Source organism: Dermatophagoides farinae, chromosome 5, assembly GCF_024713945.1.
Source record: "Dermatophagoides farinae isolate YC_2012a chromosome 5, ASM2471394v1, whole genome shotgun sequence".
Taxonomy (NCBI): Eukaryota; Metazoa; Arthropoda; class Arachnida; order Sarcoptiformes; family Pyroglyphidae; genus Dermatophagoides; species Dermatophagoides farinae.
Window position 1 is genome coordinate 3,788,577 of NC_134681.1, and position 21,468 is coordinate 3,810,044.

The 21,468-nt window shown below is 29.8% G+C and overlaps 2 protein-coding genes across 5 annotated transcripts; one reads left to right on the plus strand and one right to left on the minus strand.

The window, feature by feature from the left end:
• Positions 1 to 2,477: 2,477 nt before the first annotated feature.
• On the plus strand, positions 2,478 to 8,932 carry LOC124499724 (solute carrier family 41 member 1). 2 transcript variants are annotated; one of them, XM_047063674.2, is made up of 10 exons: positions 3,300 to 3,854; positions 3,961 to 4,032; positions 5,050 to 5,362; positions 5,424 to 5,791; positions 5,918 to 6,429; positions 6,535 to 7,155; positions 7,219 to 7,657; positions 7,742 to 7,947; positions 8,020 to 8,171; positions 8,234 to 8,932. In XM_047063674.2, exons 5-10 carry the CDS (start codon positions 5,949 to 5,951, stop codon positions 8,642 to 8,644), a joined length of 2,310 nt encoding a protein of 769 aa, XP_046919630.2. In that variant the 5' UTR covers positions 3,300 to 3,854; positions 3,961 to 4,032; positions 5,050 to 5,362; positions 5,424 to 5,791; positions 5,918 to 5,948; the 3' UTR covers positions 8,645 to 8,932. The 2 variants fall into 2 exon arrangements, with proteins under 2 accessions (XP_046919629.2, XP_046919630.2); XM_047063673.2 differs by having other exon boundaries at positions 2,478 to 3,854; positions 5,918 to 7,155.
• Positions 8,933 to 9,515: 583 nt separating this feature from the next.
• LOC124499376 (uncharacterized) lies at positions 9,516 to 17,515 on the minus strand. Of its 3 annotated transcripts, none has more exons than XM_075731182.1 (9): positions 13,196 to 17,515; positions 12,460 to 12,972; positions 12,287 to 12,374; positions 12,122 to 12,203; positions 11,931 to 12,037; positions 11,652 to 11,841; positions 11,112 to 11,572; positions 10,778 to 11,048; positions 9,516 to 10,714 (listed from the first exon to the last, which is right to left on the minus strand). In XM_075731182.1, the coding sequence occupies exons 1-9, from the start codon at positions 17,485 to 17,487 to the stop codon at positions 9,879 to 9,881; spliced, it is 6,840 nt and encodes a 2,279-aa protein (XP_075587297.1). In that variant the 5' UTR covers positions 17,488 to 17,515; the 3' UTR covers positions 9,516 to 9,878. The 3 variants fall into 3 exon arrangements, with proteins under 3 accessions (XP_075587297.1, XP_046919231.2, XP_075587295.1); XM_047063275.2 differs by having other exon boundaries at positions 11,109 to 11,572; XM_075731180.1 differs by having other exon boundaries at positions 10,778 to 11,572.
• Between the last annotated feature and the right edge of the window lie 3,953 nt (positions 17,516 to 21,468).

The window sequence follows — 21,468 nt, forward strand, 5'->3', positions numbered from 1 at the left end:
AATTTGATTTGAGACTTGTGAATCATGTGTGTGTGTGTGTGTGTAATGCGATGAAAATCACGCCAATTAATCAATGAAAAACAAAAAACAAAAATGAGTCATCAAAAATCAAAAAAAAAAAAAAAAACAAATCTACCCGTGTGTGTGTGTGTTTGTATCTATTTTGATTTTTTAATTCGATTGCCAGAAAATAAACCAGAAAAAAAATCAATCCCAATTTAAATGTGTGCCGATTTATGAATGGGCAAGGTCAATTTTAATTTTTTTTTATTGTTTCCATGAAAAAAACCATATTTTATGATTTTTCTTTGGTTGTCTTTTTTCTCTCCATTGTTTTCGTCGTCGTTATATAACCACACACACATCATCATCATCATCATCATCGATCAGATTATGTGAATTTTCATTCTGCAACCAAAAAAAAAAACATCAGACACAGACATTTCATATATAAAAAAATTGGTATTCAGGCCAGTAATAATCATCATCATCATCATCATCATCATTTTGTGAATAACCAGGCGGTTGTCTTTTATGTTTTATTTTTTTTACAACGAAAAGAAAAAAATCGACAAACCAAAATTCAAATTCAAAAATTGAATTTTAAACCCAGCACACACACACACACACACAAACAGAAAAACTGGGCCGCCAACAAGATTTGGTTTGGTTTTGTTTTGTTTTTTTTTTAAATTTCTTGTTGTGTAATTTTTTTTTGTTTTATTTTGAAAAAAAACTGGTAACAACTAGTTCATCATCATCATCGTCTGTGTGTGTGTGTGTGTGTGTGTGTGTGTGTGTGTGTGTGTATGTGGAAAACAATCAAACGAGAAATCGGCTATTGATGGATTCGTTGCTGTTGTTGCAGACCAATTGGCTTTTTTTTCATTTCTAATTCGTTCGTATATACTACTGTTTGTTGTCGTTGTCGAAGTGTATGTGTTGTTTTTGGATTTCGAAATTCATTTATTTTTTCGTTTATCCAGTGTATTCTGGTGGTGTGTTGCACGTTGAATACGTTTGTTTTTTTCACTTGTTGTCTAATCTCTAATTCCCATATTTTTCATCATAAAATAAATTGAATATTCGTATTGAGAAAAAAAACCGGATATTCAATGTGTGATATATTGTGACGTCATTCGAATATATATATTTTTTTTTGTTCTGTTTGGCTGGCTTGCTTGCTTGCTAACACGTTGGTATGTAAATTTTTCTATTTTTTTTATCGACATAAAAAAAATAGAAATAACGTGAAATCATTTGAATGAAGAAAACGAATTTTTTTTTTGTTTCATTTTCATCTTCACTTTACTGATCAATGATCATTGAGTGATTGATCGAAGGATGATGAGCTTTGATCATCGAACAACGGCAGTCAAAAAAAAAAAAATATCGATAGGAAATAAATGTGTATGTGTGTGTGTGTGTGGGTGGGTGTGTGTAAGTATCATTGACGTTTGATTATCATCATCATGATATATTTTTTGGTAGCAATAATAATAATAACATAAATTATACCAGAAAAAAATAATCAAAACAAATCCCTAAATGGAGAGTTTTGTCAATTTTTTTTCTCTCTTTTTTTGTATGTTTTATTTATTTATTTATTTTTTTTTTTTGAAAATGAAAAAAAAACGATGATGATAAAATTCAATGTCCGATCGATCGATCGGTTGATTTTTGTTCAACCATCAAAGGTCAGGTCAGGTGTTGAAAGAAGAAATTTAATAAGAAAAAAAACCCAAAAGTGAGATAGTGAAAAGTACTCCAGGAACAACAAAACAAAAACAAAAAAATAAAAAAATGTGGATAAATGAATTCACACTGCTGCACACTTCGATACACTGTGTGTGTGTGTGTATTATTATTGATCGATCATCAATCGATCGATCGATTTTTTTTCTTGTTTCATTATTTGATGAATGCGTCATTATATTGAGAAATTTCTTTTTCATCATCATCATCACTACAATTTATTTTATCAAACGATAACAAATTAAATTGTCAACGATAGCAAACAAAACGCACACACAGACACACACACACACACACACACACACGAATTGTTCAAAAATCAAATGATTTGATTTGATTCAATTCATGAATTTCATTCATGTTATGTATAGAGATAATGATAATGAAAAAAAAAATTTTTTTTCAATTTCCATTCAAAATTGCAATAACCGAACAAAAAATTTTTTTTTTTATCATAATGATGACCATGGAATCGTTGTATCCGCATCCGTCCTTGTTTGTTGTTTACAATTGATCATCATTGTTATTCGATAATTTGGTGATTGATTGATTAAATTTTTGATATTTTTTTTTGTCGACTTTGGAATCAAATATCGAATAAAATAAATTTTTTTTTCTCTCATGCTTTTCATCCAATTCATTATCAATATATTATAATATATTGGCAATTCAGCAACTGACAAATACGGCAATTGCATTTTTTTTTCGTTTTTCGTTTTGGTTTTGTTTTGTTTTGTTTTTTTTTTTTTTTTTTTTTTTTGAATGTCACCATTAAAAAAAAACAATGTACGTACGTACACACTGTCAATTTTTTTTTTTTGTATTCTTCTTTTTCTTTCAACTCGTAAATGCCGGTTTTCATTCGGTGCTTTTTTTCCCATTATATTCTTGTAATAATCATTTGCTGTTTTGTCAATGAAAAAAATTAAAAAAAAAAATCAGACAGACACAAACGCGCATAGACATTGAAGATATTTCAAGACATTGCAGCAGCAGAGGCAGCAGTATTCGTTTTATCTATATAGATAACCATAATATATACATATATTATGAATTTTTTTTTTATTGACTTTTTGGCAAACTTTTTGTACGCGTTTAAGAATTTTTTTTTTTTTTTTTTTGGTCTTTTCGCTATAGCCAGCTTGTTATGTGCTAGCCGTTCATATATCACACACAAACTTTTTCATCTTTTTTTTTCGTTTTCTCGAATAAAATATTGATGCTACTACAAGAACGACTAAAAAAAAAAAAAAAAAATTTTACGGCTACCCATTCATTTTATATATGATGATGATGATGATTACCAATTTAGTAAAATATAATACACTGAATGAATGAAAAGCATGTGCGTATAGTGTGTGTGTGTGTATACATTTATTTTTGTACAACGTCTATATATTCCCTATGGTCTCCTCCTTTTTTTTTTTTTTATTTAGCTATGGCCATTTCTTTTTTTTCTCTTTATCTTTTTTGGTGCATGAATAGGATCCATGTTTTTTTTTCATTTTTCATCATTATTATTTCTGCTATATAAATATTTTCACATACACACACAAACTCTGCTACAAATGCAATTGATGATAATGATAATGATGATGATGAACAAACGTGCATATATATGTTGTTGAAAAATTATATAAAAAGCACATGCACATTGGTTGTGTGAATTTATATATGTGGTGTTTATACATCGATACAAATTTTATTTTTTCTTCTGTCTTACAAATTTTATTAATGAATCTCAATGAATGAAAAATACGCAACGAAATATTTGAAGAAAAATTTTCAAGCGAGAAAAAGAGAAAAAAAATTTTGACTTTTAATGATATATTAACTGTTACCATTTTTTGTTGTTTTCAAAAACCGTTTTTCTTTTCAATATATTCGTGAGATAACCAATCAATAAATCATCGAATTGAATTTCAGTTTTTTTGTCTGTTTATTCGTGTTTTTTTTTAAATTTCTGGCTCAATCTTTTATTTTGTGTGTCATCATCTATTTTTCATTCTTTCTGCTATTTTTTTTTTTTTTTTTTGGTTTCGATTTTTTTTTGCTGTTTAGCACAGAATTGATTATTATCCATTGATATAGGTATCCCGGTAAGTGTTTTGTTGTTGTTGTTAATTTGAATATATCAAACTCATGATTAATCAATCAAACTAATTTAAAAACAATCAAACAATCAAAAAAAAAAAAAAAACACAGGAGATGAATACAAGCCTCAAAGGTCTAGTGCTGCTGCAAAAGTGTATCCAAAGGCTTCACGCTTCGATCCAGGTAAGTTTATTATTATTATTTTTCGCCTTTATTTTTGTTTTTTACTCACACACGTTTACGTTTGTTGTATTACACTTTAAATTGTGTGTGTGTGTGTACAAGCACAAACACAACAAGCATTTCGGCATGGTATATATTTTTTTGCATCAATGATTCTGACCATTATGCCATCTTTTGGTTGCCGATGTTTTTAAATTTTTTTCTACATCAAGAAATTGTGCAATGCTGTTGTAGCTAAAATGAAATCCTGGTGAATGAATGAATGAATGAATGCCAAAAAAATGATAATGAAAATCCAGAAAAAAAATTGAATTGAATTGAAGGTCAAATTGTATATATAAAATTCTCTTTATGTTCATGATATTTTGGCATTGGCCTTTAAAAAAAAATGAAATGAAATGAAATGAAATCCTTCAGATAAAATCAATTGCATTGCATACATAAAATAGATTTGAGAATAATGATAATGATCGTTTTTTTTTCATTGATTTCAATTGACATTTAAATAAATCAATCAATGATAACAAATCTTGAAAATTTTGATTCGGACTATTGGCCAAGAATGCCGTATTGTTGTTGTATATGTGTGTGTGTGTGTGTGTGTAAAAGTAACTCAACGGTAAATTGTATCATGGTTGTTTCATCGTATTCATGTTATTTTCTCTTGTTTTTTTTTGTTGGTGGTGGTTGCCATGATTCATTATATGAACACAAGTGTCATAAAAAAAATGATGATTGATATTGTGATATGTATAAATATAAAAGACATCCGATTTTTTTCTGGTTATGATATTTGTCGTGACGACAACAAGAAATAGCTGGAGAAAAAAAAAGATTAGTTTTGGATAAAGGTTATTATAAATAGAAACATTTGCGAATTGAATACGAAAATGGATGATGATGATGATGATGATGAGGAGGAGGAGGAGGATGATGACTTGTGTTTTGTTTGTTTATTTTTCCTGTTATCTAACTGTTATTTTCCTGTTTCCTTTGTGTCACTATATATATATATAGGGCTTAAGCCAACAAGTGCACTATTACCTGGTCGCAAATATTGTTGTTGTTGTTGTTGTGGTTTTCGTCGTAGTCGTCGTCGCTGTTTCGCTTACCACATTGCGGCCAGTAATAATAATTCGACGATTAAACGTCGAAACATCAGTAAAAGCAGCATCAACAGCAGCAGCAACAACAACAAAAGAATCAGCAACTTTTGTATTATTGGCAGCAATAATCATAAAAACAGCAGCAACAAAAACATTAACTGCCGGCAACGACAACTACGATAATCCTTATTATTCGGATCTCATTTCACATCAAGCATCACCAGGTAAAATTTTAAATAAATAAATAAAAAAAATTCCAATTCATTTTTTTTTCTTCACAAACAGAAGCAGCAGATTGAAGAATACGAATCAAATAAACAAGAGAAAGAAATATCTGGATGGAAATTAGGTACTGAATTCTTAATTGTTTTTCTTTCAAACAAACAAAAAAAAACGAATGCTGTGGCACTGGTAATAATCCAACAACAGGAAAAAAAATTTAACCTTTTTTTTGTGGAACATATCTTACATATAAAAGCTTTAAAAAGCTGTAAGCAATCAATTGATCGATCGAATGAATTGTGCCCATATCATTGTGCATTGTGATATATATATATATTTGAAAGAAGAAATAACGGGATTAAGGAAAAAAACCGATAATCCAATTTGTTTTTTTGTTATTTATATCGCTTTTAATAATATCACCTCTCAAAGTAAGTGAAAGAAAAAAAAATGAAAAATGTAAAGAAATATTTTTCTCATCAACATCTCGTGATCAATGTACAGTTAATCATTCAATTGTTTTTTTTTTTGTATTTTTGTGTGTGTTTGCTTTATAGGAAACCAACAGCAGCAGCCAAAGCAGTCAGAATGGAAAGTTGTAATTCAAGACAAGGATTGCTGTTAAAATCATTTTCAGCAAATAGTGATTTTAGTGATGATTATCATCAATCACAAATCATCAATAATAATGACAATGTGCCACAAATTTGTCTTGATAATTATGGATCTTCGGATATTACCAGTAATGGTGGTGATGGTGTTCAAAGTATTGATGGTGTAACAACATCAACATCAACAACAACATCAACGACTGCAGATACAGGTCCGGCAAAATTTTTTATTGGTGATGGTGATGAAACCATGACGGTATCAAGTCATCAATCAAATTCAATAGGAAAATTGGCAAATTCACGAGAATTTGATAAAAGTTCTTGTTCATCAAATGAAGATGATGATCATATGGCAACAATGAAACAATCAAATACTGAATCGACAATCATTATAATGGATCAATCACCATCATCATCACCAGTGCCAATTGATCCATTTGATATGATTATGGCTAAAGGTAATGATTCAACATTAATCGATGATGATGATGTTATGATCAATGAACGATTACATTTCTTAACAAATTGGCCCGATAATATTGGTCGCACGAATTTACCAGTAGTAGGTGGTGGTGGTGGTCCATTGACAGACAAACATTTCGTTGATGATCAACATGATAATAATGAAAAACAACATCATCAACATGGTGGTATTGGATCTAGTTGGCAGATATTCATGGCGGTTATGATTGCAGCAAGTGGTAATTTTATTGCCGGCCTAATACTTGACAATAGTAAATCATGGAATGTATTTCTTTATACACCTGAATTATATTATCTTGTGCCGATATTGTTGAGTTTAAAAGGCAATCTTGAAATGACAATGGTTGCACGTCTAAGCACATTGGCTAATATGGGAATGTTGAAAAGTGTTCGACGTGTTTTACATATTCTATTATATAATATAAGTTTGGTACAAACACAAGCAATCATTGTATCGTTTTTAGCATCAATTGTAACATTATTAGCATTACGAATGGAAGGCGAATCAGATATTGATCTGCCAATAATTGGTGATGCAACATTATCATCATTATCGATCATCAATGCAACCACAAATGCAAATACAATGCAACAACAACAACAATTACATTTACACGGTGATGGTACTGCATTAACGCGTAAATGTTTGCTCATTTTTTCAACATCTTTAGCTACTGCTAATGTTGCCTGCCTTTTATCCAGTAAGTTGACATTGTGACAATTTTTTTTTCATTAATTTTTTCACTTTTTTTTATTATTTTTAGCTGTGATTATGATCACATTGACTATTGCATTACATTATTATAATGTGAATCCAGATAATTTTGTCACAGCATTGGCTGCATCATTTGGTGATATAATAACATCATTTCTTATTGGTGTAATTGGTGAATTTATCAATGAAAGAATCACTTATCAACCGACAGATAATGATGCCGTATTTTTATTGGATTCTGTTCGTTATCATGATGATCTGCAATCACCAATGATGGCTATATTGATTATAATGTTATTCATTGCCATATTTCCATTGTTGGCATGGTTTTCTTGTCGTGATGAATCGAATAGAAAAATTTTACTTGGCTTAGGTGCATGGCTACCAATATTATTATCAATGTTGATTGCATTCGTCTCTGGATTCGTGTTACGTTTTGGTGCAGTTGCATTTAATTTCATGTCATTATTTCAACCACTTATTAATGGGTAATTATCATTGCATTTGTCAAATAATTAATTAATCTAATCTAATTTTTTTGTTTTTTTATTTGTTTGTTTCTACTTTCACAGAGTTGGTGGTAATTTGGCTGCTATTACAACTAGTCGATATTCGACCGAATTACATAAACAAAAAGCACAGGAAACGATTGTAACCAATTTAGAACATCGATCAGCATCGGCATCAACTGCATCATCATCATCATCATCATCATCATCGAAATCACCATTGAAATCAGTCATGTCATCTACATTGCATAGTTTCTTACGATTAAGCGGTATGTGATTGATATTTAGGTTCGATTTAATTTTATCCAAAATCATTTGTTTGTTTGTTCGCAAAAAATTAGATAATCGTAATCAGATGATTTTACTTTACATACTAATGGCCATTGCTGTACATTTATTCTATGGAATATTAGCGCCTGCTATTCATACATCGGATCATCATCACATTACATGGTTATTCTACATGTTTTATATTCCAGCAACTATTCTACAGGTATGGAAACCGATCAATTAATCAATCAAATGCAATTAATTGTTGTCTATTGAACAAAATAGGTTCTATTATTACTTATAGTGACACGTTTCTTCGTCGATTTTGTTTGGTGGTTACATTATGATCCCGATACAAGTGCTATACCGATACTAACATCATTGGGTGATATATTGGGAACAGTTTTCTTATATATTGTTTTCATTTTATTACAATTTATTGGTGATCAATCTGCCGCACCACCATTGAATAATATTGATGATTTAGCTACTGGCACTGTTGATATAGCTGCTAATTTAATATCGACAACAACAACGACATCCTTACCAACATTATATGAATTTATAACCAAAAATAATGATCCAATCAGAATGGCTATTGCATTGGTATCAAATGAAAATCCGACAACAACAACAACAACAAATACATTTATACGACATTTGATGATGAATCCGACAACACCAACAGCTATTTGAATCATAATGATGATGATGATGAAAATTGATATAGATTGATTGTTTATGTGATATTGATGGATTGAATTTCAATTTTGATTTTATTTTCAATTCTGATTGATTGATTGATTGATATATCTATTTTTTTTTGATTGATTATAGATTGATAATGCCTTTTTTTTAGTACCACCTATGCATATATTATATATTTGTAATAATATGAATATATTTGAATTTGAAAAACATGTATTTTTTTTTAATTTTTTTTATTTTTGCTATTTTTTCAAATTATTAAATTTTTTCCTCCGATTTGATTTGATTTTTCTTTTTGTGTTAACAGAAAGCAGCACATGTCAAAAAAAATAAAATTGCCAAAACACATACCAGGTGCTGCCATCTATTGACATGAATCCAATCAATTACTGATTGATCGATAATCGATAAACTTTATTTATTTTATTATATTATTATCATCAATCAATTTAAATATGAAGAAAACAACACATGATTTATATAGTTTTTTTTTAATATATATAGATTTGTAATTGATAAAATAATAATCTGTTATCATTATCATCATAATCATAATAATTATATTATAATTTAAAGAATAAAAATGTTTTTTTTTGTATTCATACGGTTGAGATTCCAATATTATAGTAATAATGATAATAATAATACCGTGAAAATAATTTTTGTGTACCATTCTTGTACTCATCCCTTAGTTTTTGCTTAGAAAAAAAATTCAAATTAATCACCTAAATTGTGAGTGAATCTGTTTTCTGTTTTTGTTTTTGTTTTGTTTTGTTTTTGAATTAGTTGAAACAATACATATGGGAAAGGGAATATATAAGAACCATAATCATAATATTATTATTTTATATATCGATCATTTGTTTTGATCAGAAAATTCTTTTTATTTATTTATTTATTTATTTGTTTGTTTGTTTGTTAGTTTTATATATCCGTATAATTGAAAAAACATTCGAAAATCACAAATCAAATGGTTAGAGTAGTGTCACTGTGTGTGTGTGTGTGTGAATGAGAAAAAAGTGAAAGAAATAAAAAAAACGGTGGGTAAAATTTGAAACACATGAATTACATGATGATGATGACAACGGTTGTGGATCTGTTGTTATGTGTTTAGTGGAATTGAGTATGCCATATGATTGATTGATTGAATGAATTAATGAATGAATGGATGATAATGAGGACAAATTGAGAATTTTTTTTTTCTGTTTTTTTTAAATTAATCTCAATCACTATCTGCATCCGATTCTGATGTAGCTGAATTATTGCCATCATTATTAATTAATAATTGGCCACCATGAATTTTTGAATTTTTTGCCAAATTTTTCTGATTATTATTGTTCACCATATACATTGAATTTTTCTTCATTGAATTTGAATTATGATGATGGTTGGTGAAGCATTTTTCAAATTTTGTACCATTAATATGAACATGATGATTATTACCACGATTATCATTATCATCGATATCTTTTTCATTATTTTCATCATCATCATCATTATCATTATTATTATCAGTTGTAGCAGTTGATAAACAACAAATCGGTTTTTTATTATAGCTACTGCTACTACTACCGGCGGCGGCGACGGAAGCTTGATTATCATCTTGTGAATATGTTGTTGGTGAACGACCAGCATTCGAACAACCACTACGACTAATTTCTGAACCACGATCACAATGATCATGACTTTCAGTATGTTGATCTGTAGCTGTACGTGATTCTGATTCATCATCATCATTATCATTATCATCGGTTGAATTATAACTAGTATTGTTACTATGATGATGATGATCGGATGAATTACCACCACCATCATTGTTTTGATTTCGTGATGCTGTACGTGCAGCAGCCATCTCAATCATTGATGAATAATTATAATCACAAATCATGAATGGATGTTTCAAACATTCTAATGCAGTTGGCCTTATGGTTGGATTATAATTTAGTAATGTTTCAAGAAAATCAGCAAATATATTGGCCACCGGTTTTGGAAATTTATGATTATTCACCAATAATGAATAAATATCATAATCTTCAAATAAACGTTTCAAGAATCGTCCTTGAATTAAAATTAAAACAATGAATTAAACCAATAATGAATAATCCAAAACGGTGAACATACCTTGATTATCAAAAAATTTCTGTCTACGTGAACCAGCAAATATAACTTCACGTGGTAATGGGCCCAATAATTCCATCATACGTGCAATGTGATCTTCATCTCTTGTTGTTGATGATGTTGATCGTGGATCAAATAGATAATCACCAGTAGCTAATTCAAATGCTAAACAAGCAACTGACCAAACATCAGCTGATGGACCATAACCGGCACGTAATATCACTTCAGGACTACGATATTGTCTTGTTTGTATGTCCTCAGAATAATGGTGATCCTGAAATGAAAAGATGATTAGAACAATGAAATTGAATGTAATAGAAAACAAAACACTTACCACCCAACATGCATTGCCAAGATCACCAATCTTGACACGTACATCACAAATCTCAAAAGCAGGTTCACTATTTTTACCTGATTGAATTTCTTTACGAACTAAACGTGGAGCCGATTCTAAAATTTCAGCAGCAAATTCTGGATATCCTACACCTTCATAATATTTGATATAACTTGGATCATATACCCAAGCAAATTCGGGCATCAAAAGATTTTCCTGATTAGACGAATTATTATTCGGTCTTGAACATATTGATTCATCCTCCTCACGAATTGAATTCGAATCATCATTATCAGCTTGTCCATCATCAACATTTGAAGCATTAACAACATTTGTCATGTTTGAACCACTAGTTACGGTTGAACTAGTTGTAGATGATGAATTTGATTTTATATTTGCCAATTTTTTAGCCTTTTTCTTGTTTTTACGACGAAATTTTTTCTTGATTCGACGATATTCGGCTTCTGTGGAACAACAAAACAAAAAATCCATCAATAAATTAATAAAATTTTCATTAACAAAAAAAAACAAAAACAAACAAACCAAGCTGAGCAATAGGTGCATTTGATTTATATGAAAGTGGCAATGGAACATTATGATGTATACGATACAATGCTTTTAATGCCAATTTTTGAGCCATTTCATGACTGCCAACAAGTAATACATTTTCTGGTTTTAAATCCGTATGAATAATACCACAAGTATGATGAAGATAATGTAGACCACGTAATACCTGTTACATATAAACATATATAAATGTTTAATGTTTAATTATGATCATTTTTTTTACATGAAATAATTATAATAATATAATATACTTACTTGTTTAATTATACTGCGTACATTTTCCAATGGTATACCATTGTATTGTGATTTAATAATTAAATCTAATAAGGTACAGCCAAGTACCTCGAAAACCATACAGACATCTGATACATGAAACGATGATCAAAAAAAAAAATTAGTTGATTTTGTTTGTTTGGAACAATTTTTTTTTCATTTTCAAAACTTACGAGATCCATTGATACCGATAATTTGAAAGCTATCATACATTTGTACAATCTCTTGATTGTGATCAGGATCAGCTTTTCTAACCTGATTTTTTTTTTGCAAGAAGAAAACAAAAAAGAATCTGCGTTATCTAACGAATTCAATGAAATCCCGAATGGCATACATACCCTCATCAATAATGTAATTTCATCATGAGCTGTTTCTGTATATTGTCCAGCACTTTTAACAACTTTTATTGCAACAAAAATTTTCTCTCTGTATAAATAAATAAATCAAATGGAATGTAAATAAACAAACAAAATCAAACATCATTTTCATTAAAATTTGATCGATTACTTACTTCATATCCCAACAGAGCCAAACAGTGGAGAAATGTCCCCAGCCTAATTTAAGTATGGCCGAATATCGACCATTAAGAACATCGAATATTTTCAATGGATGATAACCACCTAATTTATAATCAATTAAATCTTCTTGTTCCTGGTCTTCATCAACATCTTTTTGTTCTTTTATATAACGACGACAAAGATAGCTAATCAATTCAATATCTTCTTCATCTTGATCAATTATGTTTGCCGATGGTGATGATTTAGGCTCTTTAGTGATGACATGGCCACCACCACCAATACCGCCACATGATGATGTTGGATCAGAACCAGGACCACAACCTGCACTCGAATTCGATGATAATGATGCCTGTGTTGATAGATGTGGTCCACAAATATCACTTTTCACTTCCAATGGTTGTTGTTGTTGTTGAAATGTTTGATTTCTTGCATTGTGAAGTAATTGATTGGGATAAATATCCGGTGAACCTGAACCAATTGCAGCATCTTCCAGGCTAAGTGATTTTCTAAAACGCGAAAAGGAATCCATTTGTAATTGGATAAGAAACAAAAAAAAAGAAATTTGTTAATTCGAAATAGAAAAGCACATGAAACATATGTTAATAACAGAATTCTAGATCCTAGATGGCGTAGTTGATCAAGATTTTTTTTTGAGTGGCTCTCGTTTTATTAGAATTTTTAAATCAAAAAAAAAAAAATTTATTTTTAAGAAATTTAGAAAAATAAAACCTTGGATGACGCCAAAAATATGCTGATTGTGATGATGATGAACTAAATATTGTTGGCAATTTACGGCCAGTTTTTATTCCCATTGTCATTTGTTGTTGTCCATATGAATGCTGTTGATGCTGCTGCTGAAGCTGTTGTCGTTGTTGTTGTTGTTGTAATAATTGTTTTGCCATTTTAATAGTTGATTCAACATCATTTTCAATATTAATCGATATTGATGAATCCGAATAAGGTGATGGACGATTTTGATAATTAATTGATTGATTAATTGGCGGACTAAAGCCCAATAATGGAAATTGCGTCATCATCATTGTTGTCGCTGTTGTTGATGGTTTATAATCAACAGAATCGACTGAATATTGTTTACGAATCATTTGTTGTTGCTGCTGCTGATGTTGCTGATCAAACGATGATAATCGATGAAGATGATAAATTGATGAATAATGTTGAGACGATCCAGTTGTTAATGATATCTGCGATGTTGTTGTTGTTGTTGTTACCGTTATTGATGATGATGATGATGATGATTGTTGTGTAACGATTGTTTGATGATAGCCCGGTGATGCATTAATCCAAGCACCCGGTGTTGTTGGTGATGAATGTCTATTTGGTTCTGTCATTAGATTATTATTATTATTGATTATTGTTGATGTCGATGATAACTGTGGTTGTAATTGATGCTGTAAATGTTGATGATGATCATCATCAAATGAATGTGTTAAACGTAATGATGGTACAGATAAACGTGAATTATTATTTGCGCCATTAGCGCCACCACTTATTGTTGTCTGTTGTAATTGTTGTTGTTGATGTAGCTGTTGATGATGATGAAATGAATTTAAACGTGATAAACGTGGATGCTGTGGTGAACGACGAAATAACCTTTGTCTTTGTTGTTGAGCTGTTGTTGTATTTAAATATGATGATGATGTTGATGATGATGATGTCCGTTCATTCGTATTATTATCAGTATCGATTGTTGTTGTTGTCGTCATCGTCGTTGTTGTTGATGATGGTGTTGGTGATAATAATTGATCTGTACCGCTTACAACAACACTAGATGTCACTGTATTACCATCCTCATTAGTTATTGATGTCGCACCAGTTTTATTATTATTAATCAATAATGGTAAACTTTTAATTGTTGGAAGTTGTCTTCTTCGTTGTTGACTAAAATTTGGATCATCATTCGTTGTCATTGTTGTAGTTGTTGTTGTTAATGATGATTGTTGCTGTTGTTGATTAATAGGTGATGAACTGTGGCTTGGACTTTGATTTTGTTGTTGTTGTTGTTGTTGCTGCTGCTGCAGAAAATTTTGAAAATCTTTTGGTGATAATCTTCGTGTACTGGATGATGAACAATTACCAGGTGCTGTGGTTGTTGTTTGTGATAATATTGATGTTTGTGTCAAATCACGATATGAACAAGGTGATGATGATGGCTGTAATTGTGTGAAATTCAATTGTGATTGTGATGGATATTGGCTATATGATCCGGATCCATATTGATAGGATTGTTGTTGTTGTTGTTGATGATGATGGTGATGACTATTATTATGATAATGTACATTACCATAACGATCCAATGTTGGCACATCCAATGAATATGATGATTGTACCGGTGGATGATGATAATGATGAGTGTTAATTGGAAAATGACCACTTCTTGTACTACCACGTCGATTACCTAACGAGGTAGTCGTTCCACCACTTCCAGTACCAGAATCACCGCCGATACTGCAATAGTCATCTTGTTTCCATGATGAAGTTGATGAGGAATTATTATTATTATTATTTACATTATTTCCACATTGAATCTGCTGTTGTGTGGACGATGATGATGATGAATTAAGAAAAAATTGAGGTGTTGATCCATTCGATGGCAATGGTAGATTCTCCAATGATGATCGTTCCATCATTAATGCTAAATTTCCTGGATCAATCAAACCAGTACTATATTCATCTACTGATTGTGAAGCCATAATTGGTGGTGCTCTTGGACCACTACCACCAGGACTTCCACTCATTGATAATCTGTTATTTGCACCACCAGGCGAATTATCTTCCAACATAAGATAAGGATTTTTGGTAAAATTCACTTTAGGTAATATTCTTGAACCACTTGGCGATATAGAATTATTCCCTGATGAATGAGGCGGATAAAGATAGGCTGCAGCAGCAGCAGCACTACAATTACTATTATTGGAACTAATACTTGATGTTGATTCATAATGGCAGCCACCACCATGTAATTGTATAGAATTATCATGATTATTATTATTGGCCATCATTAACAATAATGATGATGCCGATGAACTTGTACCATACAATGATGGCGATTTCATTTGCTGTTGTTGCTGTCCATATGAATTATTGTGTAAATAATGATTATGATGTTGATGATGATGTAAGCTCAATGATGATGGATATTGATGATGTGATGGATATGCCAATGTTGGTGCCAAATAATGATGATCAAATGATGATTGTCTCATCATCGATCCATTATTATTTCCAATATTAACATTGGATGTATTATCCAATGGTGATCGTCTAATTGGTGAATGTTGTGTTGTATGTAATGGTGATTGTTGTTGTTGTTGTTGTCCAACATTATTATTATTTGGATGATGTGTAGATGATGATGGTGTATCAATAGTTACCATTATTGTTTGTGATGCTGGTTCCGTATTTGAACGTTCAATATTTGGTGGTCTTTGTCTAGTAGTAGCAGTAGTAGCAGCAGTAGGGTATCGTAGCCATGGTGATGTTTGCTGCTGTTGTTGTTGTTGTTGATATGATGAACGTGAATGATATGTGGATTCCATAAAACGATCATTATCATTCATATCATCCATATCGGCAGGTTCTTCCTGTATTAGATAATCTTCTTTATTATGATCTTGTTGTTGATCATCAAATTGATTTCGTTCTTGCAATATTGTTTGATCATCATCACGATCACGATGATCAAATGAATAAAGTCTTGATAATTGTTGTCGACGATCTGATGCTGTTATATTGATTGATGATGGTTTCAATGTTGTCATCGTTGTTGCTGCTGCTGTTGTTGTTGTTGCAATCGATTTTTGTTGTTGTTGTTGTTGTTGATAATCTGGTGCTCTTAAATGATAATCATATGATGATGAACAAAGAAAATCATCATCATCATCACCAGCATTTGAATTTTTAATTTCTTCATCATCACCATCATTATTGGTGATGATAATTGATTCATTTGTTTTATCATTATTCCATAATAATTTTTCACATTTTTCACGTTCAAATCTTAATACTAATTCATCAAATTGTGGTTCACGATTTTTTAAATATGGATCCATTGATTGTTGATCCAATTTCAATGGTTTTCGATTACGTCTTTTTGTACGTTTTCGATGTTTCGGTGGTTGTTGTTGTTGTTGTTGTTGTTGCTGCTGTTGCTGTTGTTGTTGTTGATTAGATTGATGATTTGTTTGTGATGATTGTTTTATAGCTAATTTCACCGTTAAAAATTGATTCGATTTTTGCTGTTGCCGTTGTTGTTGTTGTTGATATTTTTTTTGCAATGATTGTTGCTGATGTTGTTCATCATTAATCAAATTATGTATTCGTGATGGACGACTCTGATAACGACGACATGGTGCAAAATTCGGTTCCTGTATTTGTTCTTGTATTGTTGGAGCCACCGATATGGGTGTCGAATATTTAAGAAGCTCGATTTTATTATCAATATCAATATCAGTATCATCATCGTCATCAGTATCATCATCATCATCATCGTCATCTTCATCATCATCATTTTCATTATCACTACCATCATTTTTTCGATAAGATGATGATGATGATGATGGAATCGGATGCTGTGGTGGTTGTTGTGGCTGTATTCGATATTCATATTGATGACGAAATTGTTTATTATTATTATTATGATTATTTTTTTGAAATTGATCAAATATTGCAATTGTTGGTGATAATGGACGTTGATGTCTTACATTATCCATATCAATACATGATGATCGTATTATATTGTTTTTCTTTTTACCATTATCATCATCATCATCATTATCATCGTCATCATCATTATTTGGATAAAATTTTGTTTTATTTTCATGACCATTTTTTGCATCATGTTTCATCATGATAGGTGTTGATTTTGTTGATAAATTATTATTATTGTTGGCAGTGTTGTTGTTGTTGTTGGTCATATTATTATTTGTATTATTACCACTACCGATCCACCAACATTTTGCTGAACGAAAATATTTTTGTGCACGATCTTGAAATCGATCCATAATTAATTAATTAATAAAGGCGTTGATGCAACAACAACAACAACAAAAAAATATAGATAAATAAATGTTTTGTACACTTGTAACACGAGAGATTTCGATATGATTAATTAGACCAAAATAAAAATGTTCCCGAGATAATAAAAAAAAAAAAAATTAAAATTTCTTGTTCATTGTTGTTTTGTTCAAAGAAATTGATGGCCAAAAAAAAATTGACTGATAACAGAAACGGAAAAAAATTTTCCAGCAACAACATTAACATTAACAAAGAGAAAAAAAAATCACAGAATTTTTGATATAAATTTTTGCTTGCTTGAAAGTTACAAGTTTCATTGATATTCGTTGCTGTCTTTTTTTTCATTTATCCAATTTGTTCATTGTGTGTGTGTTTGAGTCCACACATCATCATCATCTTCATCATCATCGTTGGTGTTTTTATTGCTGGTGGTTTCGATTTTCATGATTTTTTTTTTATTTGCTGAAATTTTTCTTTTGTCATTGAGGAAGGAAGGTGAAGATAAAAAAAAATTTTTGTTTTTTTTTTGCTTATTTCGATAATTATCCAGATAGTTGGAAATTCACAAGATTGGGAGCAAGAATGGATAGTGAAAAAAAAAGATTCAAAAATTGTTTCCGTTTTCAGCTCACACCTCAACCAAAAAAAAAACGAGAAAAATTCATTCCTTTTTTTCCACAATGTAAAAAAAAACAAAAATGTACAAATCGATACAGAAACAAAAAAAAAACAAGTTAGAAAAAAGAAAAAGAAAAAAAAATTCCAAAGAATTCAAAGATAAGCAGCATTATATGTTCTGAAAGATATTTTTCGTGTTTGTGTGTGATTTTTTGTTTCATATTTATATTTATATTTATATATTCTCTATTTATCATCAAAATCATCTTCATCATGATCAAAATTACCATTCAATCTTTTAACCAACAGTATTTTTTTTTCGAAAAAAAAAAAAATATTCACAGATTCTGCTAAACAGAATAATATATAGAGATAAAAGAGAGAAAAAAAAAATACCAGAATTCCATTTTCCCAGTTATATGGAATGGAAGAGAGAGAGACAGAAAAAATGAATAAACTTTAAAGATGTACTTGTTGTGTGTGTGTGTATGAATAAAAGATTAACTAAATATAGTTTGTATGCAAGTGAAAACCACAAAAGAAAAATGTTTTTGCTTTGGGAATTTTTTTTTCTTTTTTGGTTTTGTTTTTTTGGTTATTCTTCCATTTATTCATCATTTATTTTAAAACCTAAGCTTAGTATGTGTGTGTGTGTGTGTTGTTCATAAATGATGTGCTAAAATGTGAAAAAAAAATTTTTTTTTTTTCACTCAACCATAGTAGTAGTATAATAATGATGATGATGATATCATTATCATTAATAATTATATAATCATCATCATCATGGTTGATGATGGTGATGGATGAACCATCTATATCCATGATGAATAAAGTAGATTTTTTTTCTTGTTCACCGCTAGAGGCAGTGGTGTGGTTTTTATCAAACAAACAAACAAAAAAAATTTTTTCCTTGTGAATGAAATTTCACTTGTTTGTTTGTTTTTTAGTCATACAACAACAACAACAACATACAACAACAACTACAACAACAACGACAACAACAACAACAACAACGAAAAATTCCAATGGGACTAGACAACCCTCGACAATCCTCATCATCATCATTGTCGTCATTGTTCTCAGAAAAAAAGATGAGGAAACGATTTGTGTTTCAAAAGATGATAATAGTAGAACGAAGAATAAAAACAAAACAAAAAAAAATGATGTGAAAATAAAATAAAATCGAAAAAAAAAATTCACTTTCAAAGAATCATCATCATCGTCATCACTGGTTATAAGATGATACAGAATAAAGAATCAAAAGCTAAAAATCGAAAACGATTCTTTGCCATACACTAACACACACGAACATAATAATAGAATATATGAAAAGCATTAAAAAAAATGATGATTTTTCCATTGTTTTTTTATATTTTTACAAATATAAAAAAACCCAATTTGTTTTGGTTCATTCAATTGGCGGTATTCAGATCATCAAATTTTCAAAAGAATTTTTTTTTTCATTCATTAATCATCATCATCATCATCATCATCATCATAATGGTAGAAGTAGTTTTTTTTTGGTGATAATTATCAGAGAGAAACCGAGGACAGGTGTTGTTATTATAGAAATAATGAAAATGGAAATGAAAAAAAAAATGGAAAATTAGAAAAAAAAACTTTAATTATTCCATTGTCATACTAGAATTATTATTACCATCATCATCATCATCATCATCATTATTATTATTATTGATTGCAGAATATCATTGTTTTATTCTGCCTATTCTAACCGAACAAAACAAACAAAAAGAATGGAAAAAAAATGTAATGAAAATGAAATTTTCATTCCATTTTCAAACACAAAACAAAAAACAACAACAACAACATTTCTCTTTCTTTTTCATTTTTTTTCTGGTTAGTATATAGTTCTCATTGTCATCATTGATGTTCATTATATAATTCAGCTTGGATCGTGTTTTATTTTTTTTTTTTTTTTTTGTTCTTTTGTTTGAAAAAAAAATAAAAAATAACGACCGACATTTTTCACCTTTATATGGATTATATATTTATGGTATAAATATATGATCCTTGTTGTTGTTTTTGTTGTTGTTGTTGTTGTTGTTGTAGTCGTTATCGTTGTCATGATAACACAAAATGATGATGATGATAGCGACAATTTTTTTTTCTGCTTTCACTATAATGTAGACTAAAGAATATTATATTCGTAACGAACAACCAAAAACCAACAACCAACAACAACAACAACAAATGTCAAGACAAGTCAACAAAATGATGATGATGATGATGATAATGATGCATGAATTTTTTATTATCATTTTCATTATTTGTTGTTGTTGACATATAAGAATATATAGAATCACAAGAATCAATAGTGTTTGGTGGTGGTGGTGGTGGTGTTGGTGTTCATTGAGATCATCATCATCATGAAAAATAAAAAATGGAATTCACAGCAACACACACTATTATTCTATAAACTTTTGCTTGTGGCTTGCCACTGTAAATGACACATGATATAATGATTATAATAATAAACAATCGACAACAACAACAAAACTGTAAAAACATCACCAAAAAAAAGGGTTAACACCTCCTTGTTGTTGTTGTTGTTGAATGTTTATCATTATTATATAAATATTAATGAATGTCATGAATATTTTTCAATTTCAATTTCTCACGTTTCTCATATATTGTTGTTGTTGTTGTTGTTGTTGAATGTCAATATATAATGAGTAAAAACGCATCATACCCAACCAAGCAACCAGCATCACATTTGAAAAAAATGTTCATGTTTTGAAAATGTAAATCAAAAATGAAGAACAACAAAAAAAAATCGAGTCTACAGCACCATTAATTTGAATATTTTTTTTTTTTTTTGTTTGTCATGTGACACATTTTGTTTCCAAAACAAAAAAAAATCGTTGTTTTTTTTCTAAAAATGAAACAGACTAGAAAATAAACCTAACAAATTCCAGAGAATTTGAAAAAAAAACAACAACAACAACAAATGAACATGATGATGATGGTGAAAAAAAAAGTTATAATTAATTATATATTGTCAATTAACATCACATGGTCAATCAGCATTCATGCATTATTATTGTCAACAATGTCGTCATTTTGTACACTAGTTGATATTATGATGATGACAATAACAACAACAACAACAACAACAACAACAACAACGACAATTACAATTTTATGGACGTCATTTTGAAAAATTATTCATGAAATCAAACCAACAAAACCAGAAGAAAATAATGTTGAATTTCAATGAAAAAAGCAAAAAAAAAAAAATAGAATAGAAAAAATTCACTTTATCAATGTCTTAGTGGTCAATTTGATTGACTGAATAATTCTGGTTTTTTCCTTTCATTCAATTTTTGATC

Excerpts from the sequence above, each read along its gene's own strand:
- LOC124499376 (XM_075731180.1), bottom strand. The coding sequence starts at position 17,487 with ATGGATCGATTTCAAGATCGTGCACAAAAATATTTTCGTTCAGCAAAA. Across the intron at positions 12,375-12,459 it reads TGGCTCTGTTGGGATATGAA|AGAGAAAATTTTTGTTGCAA; the intron begins GTAAGTAATCGA and ends TTATTTATACAG. Across the intron at positions 12,204-12,286 it reads AAATTACATTATTGATGAGG|GTTAGAAAAGCTGATCCTGA; the intron begins GTATGTATGCCA and ends AAAAAAAATCAG.
- LOC124499724 (XM_047063673.2), top strand. The coding sequence starts at position 5,949 with ATGGAAAGTTGTAATTCAAGACAAGGATTGCTGTTAAAATCATTTTCA. Across the intron at positions 7,156-7,218 it reads TGTTGCCTGCCTTTTATCCA|CTGTGATTATGATCACATTG; the intron begins GTAAGTTGACAT and ends TATTATTTTTAG. Across the intron at positions 8,172-8,233 it reads TTCCAGCAACTATTCTACAG|GTTCTATTATTACTTATAGT; the intron begins GTATGGAAACCG and ends TGAACAAAATAG.